The 16,204-nt window shown below is 38.8% G+C and overlaps 1 protein-coding gene across 3 annotated transcripts in view; it reads right to left on the minus strand.

Moving 5' to 3' along the window:
* Positions 1-470: 470 nt before the first annotated feature.
* CLSTN2 (calsyntenin 2) overlaps positions 471-16,204 on the minus strand; it is a 339,467-nt gene continuing 323,733 nt past the window's right edge. For all 3 annotated transcript variants that reach the window (XM_077785560.1, XM_077785559.1, XM_031505652.2), the window contains 6 exons: positions 14,769-14,992; positions 12,969-13,139; positions 12,269-12,414; positions 11,577-11,700; positions 10,050-10,234; positions 471-9,443 (listed from right to left, as the gene is read on the minus strand). In XM_077785560.1, the coding sequence (XP_077641686.1) occupies positions 9,240-9,443; positions 10,050-10,234; positions 11,577-11,700; positions 12,269-12,414; positions 12,969-13,139; positions 14,769-14,992 (1,054 nt within the window). In that variant the 3' untranslated portion in view covers positions 471-9,239. The remainder of the gene's footprint in view (positions 9,444-10,049; positions 10,235-11,576; positions 11,701-12,268; positions 12,415-12,968; positions 13,140-14,768; positions 14,993-16,204) is intronic.

Consider the following 16,204-nt stretch of genomic DNA (forward strand, 5'->3'; position numbering starts at 1 on the left):
GGAAATGATTGAAAACATACTGCATGGTCATCATGCCAGCCAGAGACCAGAAATGGATCACAAATTTGCAATATAAGGGTCAGCATGACAGTAATCAGAAGAGCTGGCAAAATTATATTTCTTTGTAGCAGTTAGTGCCTATCTAGAAATCTTGAGCATTTGTTTTAGAAAGTAGGTGCATTCTATTGACATTTGAGGAGAAGCAGTATTATCTGTCTTAAGTGAAATTACTAGTTAATAGCTGCTGTTAAGTGTAGCAACCCTTAAAAACATGGGCCCGTGAATGACAATGTCTGTTTTCACATTAATGACAGCAACCTAATTTTTAACAAATTATACTTTGTATTACTGTTTGCTTGGCTGTAGTGTTTATTGGTTGGCTTTGTTAAATCATACCCATGTAAAAGACACTGCCAAATTCATATCATATGAGAACTTATCCATGGATTACAAAAAAGATTTTTTAAAAATCAAGTTTCAATTTAAATTTATTGTTTAAACTTTGACAACTTATGCAGTGACATCAGCAACACAGAACACCTTAACAGAGTGAACTGACAGTGACTCATTTAAGGAAATACTAGGGGATTTAGTTTGTATATTAAAGACATCTCATGAAAAGGTAAGAAACACAAAACTCAAGGAATGAATTGGGATGAGGAGGGATTCACAGATTCTCTAGTAAATTACCAAAGGCAATGAACTTGATAACTATCTAAAAATATTCAAAGGATATAAATCATGGCTATAGGAATTATTAAGAGTGGTGCAAAAGGGTCTAACTGGGACTAATGAGATAAAAATTATAAAGAGGATTATTTAAATTAATTTTCAGGAAAAGCTTTCTAATGGTGAATTCTAATAGACTCTAGAACAATCTCCCAGGGCAAGCAGTAGAAGCCCCAGGCTTAGAAACATTTAAGTAGGTTGAAGCACCCCCACCCCTAATGCTAAAAATATATATTATAGGAAAGAATTCTGCACTATTAGCATAATACTCTACTTGCACTACTTTTTCCTTTTGTCTACTAATATTTATTTCTAGGATTTGAAGTCTACTATGAACTTTGAAATACACTGATGTTGAGATGAAACAGTTCTCAGGAAGCCCACCCATAGTGTTTATTACCCTGCAAAGCAATAATCCACCTTGGTCTGTCTTCCCATCCCTGTCATGATGACCCTTTGAACAGAATTTCCTGTTAACCACAACCAAAAATTTACTCAACTGGTGGTGCAGTATTTGTAACAGAATACATACAAAACCCCCATCTCGTTTCAGATGTACCTCACACTTTTTTATCAGTTTGTGGAGAGGCCAAAAATAAATGTGCCAGTAGTTGATTCTGAGAATGGAAGCAATAACTTCAGCTCTCAGATTGGCACAGAGATGGTCATTATCCTTAAAAAGTTTTCTATTATGTATATTTTCAAAAATCAGGATTCCTAACTGTGCGGCCATTTAGGAGATTGTATCACCACAAATAGTTTACTTGGGGGCCTTTTCAGTATGGAATATAGTCTGTCTGTCTCCAGCTCCTCATCAACCCATAGAGTATGTTTGTTGTAGAAAATCTCTAAAACTAATCAACAACTCTCTGTGGGCAAAAGTTCAATTTCTTACCTCAAATTAAACTGTGTGGTAAACTGTACCCTCAGACTCAAGTCACAGCAGACAGAATGTTTGTCCCAAGCCCCCTGGGCTGGCCTTGGCTCTAAATTTTTCTGTTTAATGCACACACAGTGTAGCAACACCTCTCATGGCCCTGCTCCTTTCCCAGCTCTGCTGGAGGTGCTGTAACTGGAACTCAAGAAGGCAACTTTAGCATCAGCCAGGCTAAAAACCTGCAAGTTCTCCTTCATCATCACAGCCACCACCTCCCCTTGGGCACCATTCTGTGATTTTCTTGTACACACATGTATATATATGCAACACACGTGTGTGTGTATCGCATCTATGTCTGGTCTTCTCGGAACCCTTCGACATCTGACATTCATTCTCTTTCTTGTTCATTGTGACAGTGTCAGTTCTGGCATGGAAACAGAAATTTTTTCCATTTTCTTACTATTTGACACTCAAGCTTTTATGTCTCTTTCTTTTCTACGAGATCAAATTTCAACTTTTTTCACATAACTGTAAACTCTTTCTGTTATTCATGCAATATTCTCTTCTACTTTCCTGTTCACTCTTCCTTAAATAATAATTTGATTTTCTAGTGGAACTGACTGTAGTTGATTCATTCCACATTCTGAAGAGCACTCCCAATTAAAACAACTGTCCACCTTCTCCTCCACCATACATTAAGCAGTTTGTAGACAAGGATTTATTGCCAATTTCAGTGCTGGTTTGAAATGTCATTGTAGTCACAGACTTGGTCAGGGTTGTCTGATCAAGTCTTTTGTACCTGTTTATATATTTAGGTTAGGCAGGAGTAGAAAAAAAAGACACTGTAATTTTAATAACTTTTTGCTTTTCCCCCCCTTAGTATATCCTGAAACCTTCAGCCAAAAATAGTTTTATGGGTTAGTACATGAAAGGACACCTGGAAAGAACTTTATACCCAGGTGGAAAGTTAAATGCCTCTGAAAACCCGAAACTGTATCCAGATTTATACAAAAGAAATAGGGTTGCAGAAAAGCATTTTACTCCCATGAAATTTTCTGGGTTTCTGAAGTACAAGGATGGAATACCATTGTAAAATCTTTGTTCCCTATTTGGAAGCTTCTTCTCTTTGCATTTGGCAAGCTTTGTGCACTTTTCCCAGGGAAAGCTGAATGATTTTATTGTACAATGTACTTAACTGGGAAAAAAACTGCTTTTTTGTTCTCAGCACAGATATAAATAGTGACAGTACATGGGCATAGAGCTTCAACAGCTGATAAATGCACAATTTCCCCATGAGCTAGTACTGAAAATAAGAATGAAGGCTTTTCCTGAACTCTGTTTCACAAATTTGCAGTGCTTCATGCTGCTGAGTGTGTTTCTTTAGAGGCAGTAACTAATAAAGCACCAGCCCAGAGCTCTCCACTGTATCCATTGTGTCTTTCCCTCTGCATGTGTTTGGAGTGCTCCATCATGGAGGGCTGGTAGCAGAGCTGCAGGAGAATTATTGAATTATGGTTCACCACCAGGCTCTTTAACAGGACTATTCCAAAGGATTCTAGCAGCACTGTTCCTGTTGCCAGCAGAGACATGGAAACCATAACGAGCAAAGAGCTGGCGATACCTACTCCAAAGGCAGCAAAATGCCTCTAGGGAAAAAGAGTACCTGCTCTGGTGCCTGCCTTTTCATCACCAGGAATGAAGTTATGAACATACAGAACTTCCTGGGTTCATTTTATTCGGCAAAGTTTCAATAATGAGGGCTACAGTTGTTTATTACTTTAAAACTCCTATCTTAGACAGAGGCTTATGAAATTAAAGCCCTTGCTCCCCTTTTGTTTTTGCACTGTTCAAGTACTGTGTATTTTTAATTTGTGACCATGTCTTTTTCAGAGAAAACCAAAATCAGAAAGAACATACCAGGCTTGAACCTTGCTAATCCTACAAAGGTGATGAATTATAATTACTTTATGAGAGATCACTGGAGCAATTTTCCCAATATATTTAGCAGAAATATTTCTTGAGACTGGGTGTGTTAAAAAGTATGATTTTTGCTCTGCAGTAGCTTTAGTGGTTATCTCTATTCTTTGTATCTTTATTCTCCATGCTAACAAAAATGAAGTTGGATTCCAGGAGAGTCTAGCAATCAGAAGTCTGATCACTGGATACACAATCTAAGACATGCAGCTTTAGGGAAACTGATCCATTTCAGTTTACATAACATCTCACATATTGCTTGTTATGCCTTTCTTTATTAAAATATATATATATATATATATATATTTGACCCAAATGTACAAATATTGTACAGGACCACAGATTCATGGTGCTGTAGAAAATATTACAAAGTGTAATGATTTGGTGCATGAGTGTGTGGGTTTCTCTGGAAGCACCAAAATCTTGGAGGAATGGGCTGGCTACTGTTCCTATGGCAGTTTGCAGTGGCACTGGAATGCTGTGAGCTGGACAGGCTCTGGGGGCAGGGAGGCTGTGCAGGAACAAGGCCTGGCAGCTTCCTCTGCTGTGCTGAGAGGGAGAACCTAGTGCCAATGGTGATACTGGCTGGAGCATGAGAGAGATTATACAACACTGGATTATGTACAACCAACAAAAATTAATTTAGTAACTTAGAAGGTGGTTTGATTTCTTTGGCAATCTTTTTGATATTTATGTTTTGTCATTTAGGGTTTTTTCTCCTGTCTCCTTAGATTTACTCACTTGGTGTAGAACTACTTTAAGCAGTTGCTTAAAGGAAGAAATCAGTTCTCAAGGCAGACCCTGATAAAACCTGATATACCCTCTGAGACTGGGGATATCCTAGTTTTGAGGTATTTATTCTGGTCAGCATGTGTGAATTAAGGGAATGGGAAGCCCCTTAGAGGAGATGTATTCAGTTTTGTTTCCTCTCTCTCTCTCAGTATCCATATGCTTTTGCAAATATCCTTAGTTTTGGTGCTATAATTTCTACTCCAGTGTACCAGGTGCAGCTCCATCCCACCAGACCTTTACCTGCTGTCACCCCAGTAAAGTCTTTCCAGGTGCTGTTCTGTGGAGATGGAGAGCTGTGGGTACTGGCACCAAAACTTTGAGAAGAGGCAGTGTTGGGTCCCAGTGCACTAGGACCCCTACGAGGGAGAAAAGTAAAGCTGCCTCTGAGGTTAAAGCTGGGGAAAGGGACAGTTGAGACACAAGTTATTTATTATTTATATTTTATCAAAGCTCAAAAGGCTTTTCCCCAGTGCAGTAAGGGCTGCTACTGCATTACCCTCTGCCCATCCTTCGCCTGGGGCTACTGATTTCCCATGGCATTATTTTGAATTATTTTGAATTCTTAGTTTAGGGTCAAGCAGGGACAGCTCCTGCAATTGAGACATTAGATTTCAACCACAGCAGGAACTTCAGAACTCTCTCATCCTTTCTGAGCCTTACTTTGTTCCAAAATGGAGTAAGGATGGTGCTCAGCAAGCTCAGCACCACTATATGCCAGAAAGAAAAATAAACTGCTCCCTCCCATTAGCCTCTGGTGAGGTAAAAAGCAGTCCCACCACCACTGCAAAGTATTACCTGTTGGAATGAAAAAATAGCAAGAGTTTATTTTAATTAGTATTAAAGATGTCACAAACCTTACATCTATTTCTAGATGTGTAAGCCAATGCGGTAAATATTGATATTAATCTAAACTGTGCATTTTAAAGTTTACTTGCAAAGATAAAATACCTGTGGAAGGGGTAGAAATGAGAGAGAAATGGAAGCTATTAATCAACAATAGCCACTAAGGCAGTTATATTAATTCAGATAACATCTTCAATTTGCATTTTTAGGTTTTACAGCTTTTCCCAGCCTTAGATTAGAACTCCAGAAATTTAAGGGATCATTGATGTGATGTCATTTTAGACATCTGTTGTCACCTCTGAATTCCTGGTGCCATGGATTGTGGGTACCTCTTCAGAACTGCTTTCTTTGGATAGACTTGTTTATTGCTAGTATAAAAAAGCCACCTCACCACAAGACAGATCCTGAGGGGCTGCAATGAGCACTTGGAAGAGAACAGAGCTGGGGAAAGGTTGGAGCACCAGGCTGATGAGAAACAGCTGAAGGAGCTGGTGGGACTCAGCCTGCAGAAAAGGAGGCTCAGGAGGGGCCTTTTTACTCTCTCAAACTCCCTGAGATGAGTCTGCAGCCAGGTGGAGCTGTTTTTTCCTCTCAAGTAACAAGTGATAGGACAAGGGCAAACAAGCTCGTAGTGTGCTGGGGAGGTTTAGACTGAATATTGGGGAAAAAATTCCTCATTGAAAGGATAGTCAGGTATTGGACAAGGCTGTCCAGGGCAGTGCACAGTCGCCATCCCTGGGCGAATTCCAAGACATGTGAATGGGGGACCTGAGGACATGTTAGCAGTGGGCTTGGCAGTGCTCAATGACCTTAGAGGTCTTTTCCAACTGAATGGTTTTACAGTTCTAAATGGTTTTTACAGGGGGAAAAGGAGAGAATTTTGGCTTTTGATTAGGGGCAAAAGAACCCCACGTGGGTGTCTTTATGTACATATGTGTGTATATGTTCTTGTTGGTTTTTAAACAAGTAGGTTATTGTCCTAGGTGACATTATGGTGCTTGTATCTCCAATCGTGTGTTCTGTTTATGTTTGATGTTATGTTCTGTGCCTTCAGGACATAATATATTTTTGGAGGGGATGCAATTTTGTTAGAGTTGTTTTAGAAAAATTGATATTTCTTTGATTTTCTAGTAGTAGTTTTGCTCAGGAAACCACTGCTCTCAGTGGTATACAAATATTCTAGGGCCCATTTTGTGAAGAAGTACCTCATTCTCACTGCCATTCTGTGAAAAGGATGTTTCTGTTTATTTGAATGAAAAATGCTGCATAATGTGCTCCAGTGTGTAATCTAAAATAAGTACAATGATGCATTTAGTTTGCTGAATATCTTACTGCAAACCAAGTTTTAGTGATAACACACATGCCTGTATGACTTTGCTTAGGTTTAAAAATGTAGATTTATTTACAGTAGAGAAAATACTTTGTTTCCTTTTTGTGTAATGTACGAGTACAAACTGAAAAGATGTGCTTCCAGTAGCAAAAAGTTTACATGGGGAAACACACTGATGAATTCACAAACATATAAAATAATTAAAGGCTGTCAATAAGGTTGTAAATTGCTGTTTTCAAGTTGCCCTAATATTTGCTATGATAACAGCAACAACAACAATAATAATAACAATAATCAGGAATAACAAAAACTTTAAAATAATTTAAGTCCAGTTTTAAATCTGAAATTGACTTTTAAATATCTACATTTAATTTTGAAATGTTTTCTGAGCAGAAAGATTTGCTGATACATGCTGATAACAGGCATCATGAAGAGCCTCCTTCATGTCACTAAAAATTAAAACTGAGAAATTATCTAGGACACTAGGATGGTAGGAACTGATCTAACATAACATTTTGTTCAAGAAAATCAGAAATATTAATATTAATTTTTTATTAGACAGAAATTGTGGACATACTTACAGTTGTTATTCCAGCAGATAAAATGTACTTATATGGCCTTGATTCTGCACATATTCTTCTAAGTTTAATATGTGTGACAGAATAAAATAAAACAGGATTTATAACAAAAGAAATCTGCTGTATTGCCAGTCTTAACAGCCATGTGACATGATTGCTGGCACAACAAATAAAAGCATGATTATCTAATTTTAAAATTAATATATATTCTTCTTTCATTTACTTTCTAGATATTCTACTAAAGGGCCTAGTTGCTGTCAGTATTTCTCTTCAGCTACTAAATGCGGAAAATGGAATTACAAAAATCCCTAAGCACACTATATATTTCCTATATCCCACGACATTCAGGAGCTGTTAATAAGTCAGTACTGAGGGAGGTGGGTACCCTTAAGATTACTCCAAGTACCCTTTGCAACATCAGCCACCATTCAGGGTGTTCAGGAAAGTCCTGTTGTGGCAAGACTGACTGGGAGAGTGGAGAAGAGGAAGCAGCTCATTTTAAACACCGGATTACAAAAGCAAAAGTCAAAGATGAAATTGCAAAGAAAACAAAATACTCAGGAAAATAACCCAGACAAGCCACTAAGCAGCATTCACTTCCATGCCATTTTCTTTCTATGCATTGGAGCAGCTACCCCAGCAAGTGCTGCAGCATTTGGTAAGCAAAGCAGTTGAAAGGTACTTAAGGGGACAAAAACCACACCACACAGATTAATCAACACATTGTATATGTAGCTCTGATTTTTCCTTTTTTTAAAATTTTTAAACAGTGTTTAAGAAAAATATTCTGTGTTGCCATAACAAACTAAAATGCTCTCTCAACCTCTTAAGATTTTACTTTTTGTTTTCAACTATTTTGGCTCCAAGTAGGTTTTATTTTTCCTTGTCTTCTTTATAAAACCTTCTCTCAACATAAATGGCTTCAGGCAGAAGAAATAAGGGAGAATTATGAGCACAGAAGAGGGCTCACAGTCTTCTTCCTTTCCCTTGTGCACTACAGGCAGGCAGGAGTACAGAAGAAATAGGGCATCATGTTTTTATATAGTCAGACAGGAATTCCAGCTGGCATTCACTAAGCAAAAGGGAATGTTTTCCTCATCTAAGATAATTGTTTAAATCCCAGCCATACATAGCTATGGAATAATGGGGTCACTTATTTTCCACTAGTTCAGTAGGATGCTGCAGCAAGCTAATGGTTCCATAAGATAGTTTAAAGCATTGATTTGCTGCAAATTGCTCAATACTAATGATAATAATACTAATTGCTCCATAACTAATGAGCAGCTCTACAGATTTTCAGTGAATCAATCCCATTAGAATTTACAGTTTGCATATGACCATATTACTCAATCTATGGACACAGACTGGAGGCTTTTTTTATTACCTTCATCAGCCCTTTCTTGTTGCTGTTTTTCTTAAACTTGTTTTTAATTTCAATTGATAGATTGGATAAAAATCTCTCTCTTGAGGGTCTGACAGCATACCTGAAAAAATACACCATCCAAGTCTACATAAGCACACATGCATCTCCAGTCAAGTCTTAGATATTCCCTTGCAGAAGATAGTTAATATCCAAAAGGCAGGACGAGATGACAGGTGAAATTTAGCCCCTGTAGTACTAAAGCCTTGCCCCAGTTTAAAGGTGTATTTTAGTTTTTTTTACACCTGTAAAAATGTGAAGTTATATGGCAACTGGTATTTGGACCCACAGAAGTTATTCTACACAACAAGCTGAAATCTCTCCTGTGTGAAAAAAGTAGTAAAGGCAAAAACTTGTATGGATTGAGTGATAGGACTTTAGTCACACATCTGCAGGGTAGAAACAAAATTTGTTAGCAAGCATACCTTGCTTTGTTAGAAGCAGGGTATGCTTGCTAACAGATCAAGTTCTGGATTACTTTATTACTTTGTGTGCCAGGAGGTTTGTACCATCTTTTCCCCATGCTTTGTAAGAAAGAGGTCAGTTCTATCATTATCAATTAGTACAACAAGATCATTTTAGGCAAAATAGTTATAGGCAAGCAGAAGTTCAAATCCTCTCAATGAATTCATAGACTCTGAAAAAACATTGTATTGTTTTTTTACAAAAGAGCTGTGGCTGGAGGGCTGTTTGTTATTAGGGAAGTGTTGAATCATCCCACTCCAACTGCTCTTGCCTAGTGGCATTCTGTTTGTCTCCCTTTCGGACAATCACTTCCTCCTCTTCCTCCTCTTCCTCCTCTTCACTGTCATCTGATTCAGCACTGGTTGTGTCTTCCTCTTCATCGTCTATGTCTTCTTCCTCACTCTCCTCTTCTGTCTGGTGTGGCTTTTCATATTTCTACAATACATTTAAAGAAATAAGACAGTAGCAGAAAGGTGCCTTCTTGACAGCCAGAGCTGTCTCAAATGAGCATTTATAAATGCTAACATGCTGGGCAAATCTGCTTTCCATCATCATGTGATTATTAAGCATCCAATTTATACAAGTTGGTAGCAAATATTCAAAAACTACTGCAAGAAGAATGTAATGTCAATAATCAATCTGTTTTTTAGCCACACTAACAAAATTTAAACCTTCAACATCAGCTTCTTTAAACTGCTGATGATTTCCCCTCCTTTTAGTGTATAAATGCTTACGTGAAAAAGTTAAAACCAAAGGAACTATATCATCTTGGGTACCTACAAACAGACATGGATGGAGTGGAGGTGATGCTGTACGTGAGAGTTCTTCACCATCTTCTTTAGTAATTATACATGATAACAAATCTGAAGTTCTCAATTATATCTGATCAAGGTGTGCAGAGCTGAGAACTGGGCTGGGGTCTTTAGTGTACACACACACACAGCTGAACAACTGCACCCTGAAAGAAGCTCAAACCCACTGCCCGCCCAGCTAGTGCCTCCTGGCAGTGCCAGGATGCAGTGCTGTGCCCCAGTTAAGTACCTCCATGGGGTTGACAGTGATGGTGAGAGCAGAGTCATCCCAGTCCATCTCATTCTCCTTGGTTCCCTTGTGTCCCATGGAGCTGTGTTGACGGGCTGAGCGTAGCCGGAACACACCCAGTGTTACCACCAACACCAGGATGCTCACACAGATGATGATAATGATCGTGGCCACGCTGGGAACCACTGGGACAAAGGGTGGCAAAAGGAATGCAGTTACACTTGTGGAACAAGTCATCAAAACGTCACTAATTTTGTTCGTTTTCAAACCACAGCACCCCCTCCTTTGGACTGAGAATCAGGACAGACACCTGCCATGTGCCATGTGCCTGGGATAACAGAAAGTGTTGACCAGTGCCCATCCATTAAGGTGGAGCACACACAAATGGTGTTCACAGATATCCCGAGTATGATAAATCCTAACTAAACAGTGAGCATGCTCACATTTGCTCTTTGAGCCACTTAACTACAGAAGACAGGTATTTAATAAGTGCAGAATCAAATCGTTTTTGCAGTAAAATTCTGTTATCTCACTTGCATGCTGACCCCTTCTGATCACAGCTGAGGCCTGAAACTTACTTGAGACAAAATGTATATTGCAAAGCTTCGTTTTTTCAAAGATTTCAAAAAATAAATGCATTTCCACCCAGAAATAAATGCATTGTCACCCTATTTACCTGTGTTACAACCTTCTTGGGAGACTCTTGAGGACTCAAGACATTTTCCCTCACTGTTTGGTTGTACTCTGAGAGGCCCCTGTCTCCACCTAGTCACAGGAAGAAGTCTCTCTAAACTACTGCATGTAATCAGCTCCGTAATTAGGTTAGTGGAAAAATGCTGCCACTTTCTATGTACCTTGAGGTACTGCAGTTCCAGGAGCATGGGATAACCTAGTCCATAACGCATTTTGTTGCCTTTCCCTGCCTATAAGAATGTAAGTCTGAAATTGAAACAGAATTTAGGAACAAAAAAAAACTAGTTTGCAATAGTTTATCCATTAAATATTCAGTTTCATTTTAATGAAGTGTCTCTACAATGCAAAGAAAAATACAGTAATTTTCTAAGCATCTCTGTATATAGCTACTTAAAATTGCCTACACTTTACATCAGCTTTACTTCTTTACATATATATCATTCAGATAAAAGGATTTCAGAATCCAACTTTCAAACAGGTATCTTTGAGCTGCATTTAACTTCACTGAAAAGGCTTCAGATTTGGGTGTATATTTTAACTCATATAACCTAAAAATTAAATTAAAATGTATCCTATACATTTTTTAACTATGAGAGTCAGAGCACAAAACCATCAATGAAGACTTTACAAAAGGATACCAGGTTTTAAAAGTACATTCTTGGACAGAATAGAATTCAGAGTTACCTTCTTTCACACCTCTCCAATGATCTCTAAGAGGTCTTAGGAGCTGAAATAATGGACCTCAGGGCTTTAGTCTGTGGAGCAGGCTGACCCACAAGGGAAACACTGACACATTGAATCATTGTGAGAAGTCTCTGGGAAGATGTCACCTACCTGAGCTGTGAACTGGACTTACACTCCCCTCAGGGTGCTGAACAGATTGGAGAAATTTGGGCTGGAACATAATGTGATTTACATGGTTCATGAAGTTGGAGTTGGAACTGCGTAGAATATTAACCTGGGAGAAGAGAAAAATAAGAGACCAGATACTAAAAAGTTGTTTTATACTCCAAGCCTGCTGGTTCCATGTATTACCTTGGACTTTGTAGCTCACCAGCAGGTAGGAACACTTCATAGATGCTAAAGGCCAAATTAACTCCTTTTTTTATGCCAGTGGAAAATACACAACTTAATATATTTCTAATTTGTAGCATAAAAACATTTCTGGCTGTTGACTCTGAAGTGGCACAGAACAGGCTCTTTTGATTTACCTGTTTGGATAAGTAATGAGTTTTTCTTCTTTCTGTATTAATCAGCTTTTAGGTGTTATCTAAACATTATGAAATAACTGTTCATTTTATTAACAATTATTAAGTTGTTAATTGTCTTTATAAACACTTACTTAAAACTAATTTTGATCATATTGCTAAGTAGGTCCTGCAATTTCCTGGAGTTGTTACCTGGACTCTAGGCCTCAGCGCTAGGTTGGAAAACATGACTCAGTCATTGCTCACCTCCAGGCTGAACTCATTGCTCACCTCCAGGCTGAACTCATTGCTCACCTCCAGGATGAACTCATTGCTCACCTCCAGGTTGAATTCATTGCTGCTGTAACGTCCATTGAGCTCGGAGCACTTGACCCTGAACTTCCTCTCCAAGGTGGCCGAGGTGCCCCAGTTGCGGTAGCGGAGCTGCCGCAGCACCTGCTCATAGCTGAACATGCTGTCCACGCCTGTGGGGTGGGAGGGCAAGGACAGCTCTGGGACAGGCAAGGGAGCACTGCTCTGGCAGTACACAACAAATCAACTGCTCACAGAGCACACGGAATTCGGCAGAATGGTCTGGAAATGACAGAGCATCAAATGTTTCCTGACACTTGATTATATGAGGACAGTTTTAGGAGCTGAATGTAGGTCCCTAATGGAGAGGGGAAAATACAACAAAGGTACAGAATAAATTACTTAGTGATGAGAAAAAGATGGCAAATGTCCCAGCATTGTACAGGAACACTGAGGAGCCTCCTCATTCCCACGTTCCACTGTGATGGTCTGCAAAAACTCCACATTTAAAGAAAGCAGAGATGCCATTTTCCTTACAATCCAAAGGGCAAACACAGCACATCCAGAGATCAAGAAGAAACTGTGTTTTTTAAGATACAGTCACCCTTTGGATATTTTCATGGTTAGAAAATCACAGATTTATGTCCAATTTCTTACATATTTGAGCTTTCATTCCAATATATAATTGATGTGACAAACTAAGGGAAAACAAATTTCCTGAACTTACCATAGATTGAATATCCTGCAGTGGAATTTGTGGCATCTAGATGTTTTCCTTGAAGCTCCCCATGATCTAGTTCTAAACACTCTTGTTCAGGGTCTAGTTCTGCACCAATGACCAAAACATCACAGAAATCCAAGTTGTGGAGCATTTCCTCTACTACCACTTGTTTATTGGCTGTGAACCCATGGCATAGGGCATGAAAAAAAAGACGGAAATGAAGATAAATGATCACAGAACAGCTCAGTCATTTTATGTGCTTTGCATCAGGGCTTTCAATTTTTTCCAAGATGGCTGAACTGTTTTTGCTGATATTAAATCCAGCACACTTGAAGCAAATCAAGAGAAGTGTATGGTCTGCACAGGTGCTGTGATGATGAAGGTCTACAAACACCCAGTGAGATAAATAGAAAATATATTGCTCTGTAATATAAGACAACCAAGAACATTACTGGAAGTAGAAAACTGAAATTTGATCTTGGAAATAAATTAATGTAAAAATTTCTGTGTTTCAAAACTGTATTGATACCAGTTTTCTCAAGGAAAACCAAACTGGAAAAATACACATCCAACATATCTATGTTTGGATGATTCTCTCAGTTACTCTATGCCCCATAAACAATTTACATTACAAAGACCTGGCTTTCTATCCAATAGTAGGGCATTATTATAAATAGCAAGATCCAGTGCTGTGCGACTTAAAGAAATTAAGTTATAAACTTACTGTCCTTCAACATGTACAAGTAATAAAGAATTCTGTTACTGCAAAAAGAGTAACATATCAAATTAATATTTAAATTCTCTGATCAACTTAGTAGAGAGTGTGTGGCAAAACTGCTTAAGCAGCTCCCTGAGGGTATAGATACTGCAAGTCTGGAACTTCCTGCCCATTTATCAAATTGGATGTTGGAGGGTGTATTGGGAAGGAGGGCACAGCCAGGAAAGCCTTATGCCTTAGATTGTAAACTCCTGGTGCAGTTGGGTACCTAAGCTCTAAGTACAGCTGTAACATATCAAAAAATGATGCCCAAGTCAAATTTGTTGGCTTCAGGTAATCCATGCCTGTAAACTTGCATACTGCTACCCATTTTCTCTTCTCCAGAGCCATACATCTAGTTGCTGCTTATTCTAGTCCAACAAACAGCGTTAAGAATGATTCCTCAAATTACTAGACATTTCATCTGCCTTGCACACAAACATTCAAAAGGAAGATTCCTTTATAGACAATGATTTTAAACTTGATTTATCCTTTTGAACATCCACACAGTGTTGAATAATTATACACACATTGCTTAGTATTAGAATAAACATTGAAACTAATATTTTTAAAGGATTATACATACATTTTATTGTGGTAAACTGAGGCATGAGATTACTTTCTCAAGTATTACTCACAAGCTACTATCAGAGCTGGAAACGTAAGAGCAGACTAAAACTTCCACTTTTGCTCAATTACTGCTTTTCACCTTATCAGCACAATTAACAAAATTCTGTTACCAGTAGAGGCATTCTAATGAAAATACACTACGTAACAGAATCTGAAAGGAAGAGTAGAAAGGAATTATTCTAAAGTATACTAAGTGGATACTACATGGAAAATCTGCCCTTTTTTGAAGCACTTTCTGATCTGCCACCATTTAACAAATTTTTCAATGTGTTGAGTTGAATTTATTCAGTACAGCATTACTGTGGCCTGATTAATCTGGGTGAAGTGACTTCCTTTGCATTACTTATTTGCACCATCCTTTAAAAAACATGAGCAGACATTATGAAATTACTAATAATATTTAAAAGAAAGACACAAACCTCTGTCATTTTCTCTTAAGTCCACTGAATTTTCCATTTTAGAGACTGTGCTGACAATCCTGATGTCAGGTAACAAAATAACACCTCTTTCACTTTCAAACTGTGCAGCTGGTCTAGCAAAGTGGTCCATCCCAGTTATGGTAATCTTGGGCTCATTGGCCTGAAATACTATTACATAGGCATCTATATCTGGGATACTAATGCAGATATCTTCACCAAAACATCTGAAAAGATACATCAGTCATTAACTGCATGTAACACATTGCGCATCAGTGGAGTGTGGCACTGGCAATGCCCCAAGCCCAGCTCATGGCCCTCAGATCAGTCCAATTCATTCTCAGGCACTACCACACATTAAGGCATATTCCAGTACCACTGTGCGCAGAGGGCAGCTCTGGCCCTCTCCTCCCTTCCCACCTTCACAGATACTCATTCTGAGGGACAAACTCAGTCTTTCCTAAGGTCACTATCAGAATAATATTTTAATGTTTAGCTGACATTTAACAGAGAAGTAAATGGTTAAGAAAGTTAACTAGATGACAACTAACTTTAGCAAACCTAACATTAAATTCAGAAAGTGGTAGCTAATGAAAACAATACAGTTATCCTATCATGTGTGATTAAAAGGGCCTAATTTTCCATTTAAATTGGTCCCATTATGAACTCTTTTTGGGACCCTCCAATATTTGCAGTGGACAAAAGGTGCCTGTACTTCCATTTTCACCTGAATCAGCAGTGTGAAGTGAATGTCCTGACAAGCTCTGCCTCATTTTATGCTGGCACAGGAGCTGGGCCAGCCCCGGAATGTGCAAGCTGGGCTAGTTCCAGTGGGACTGCCTCGGGAGCTGCTCCTGCAGCAGGGAGCTCAGCCCACAGCACAGCCCTGGCACTTGGGAACAGCTGTGCCCCCAGCATGTGAGGGTTGTTAGAACTGGATTTATTTTCCCTCCAAAGCCCTGCTTTCCCTGCTCTGGACAGGGCAGAGCCCAGGAGAGGCGGTGGGCAGCTCTGAACATCATTGTGCAGCTGTTGTCACTGTGCTGCATGGACTGGGATGGACACAGACCTTTCCAGCCTCCACCAGGGACAGCACAGACATCCGGGGACAGACACACAGGCTTTTTCAAGCACACCTACAGATACTGCTCTTGTAGATAAGTTCTCTGTTTGATGGAAAATGCATTAAAAAGTCATGGCTCAGAAGGAACCATAAATGTTTAAAATTAAAAGTTATTAAGATTCCAGTAAATGCACTATTCAGTCCAGACTGTATGCCTCAAACTATAAAGAGAATGGAAGTACATTACACTAACAAAAAAGGTTTTTAAGAAGGTAACATCAAGAGTAATCCACCATGTAAATTGGCATAAAAGTAAATTAAATTAATCCTTTAAGCTTCAATAACAAAACAGTATGATTTATCAATTTAATTTAGC

Source organism: Lonchura striata, chromosome 10 (assembly GCF_046129695.1).
Source record: "Lonchura striata isolate bLonStr1 chromosome 10, bLonStr1.mat, whole genome shotgun sequence".
NCBI classification, from domain to species: Eukaryota; Metazoa; Chordata; class Aves; order Passeriformes; family Estrildidae; genus Lonchura; species Lonchura striata.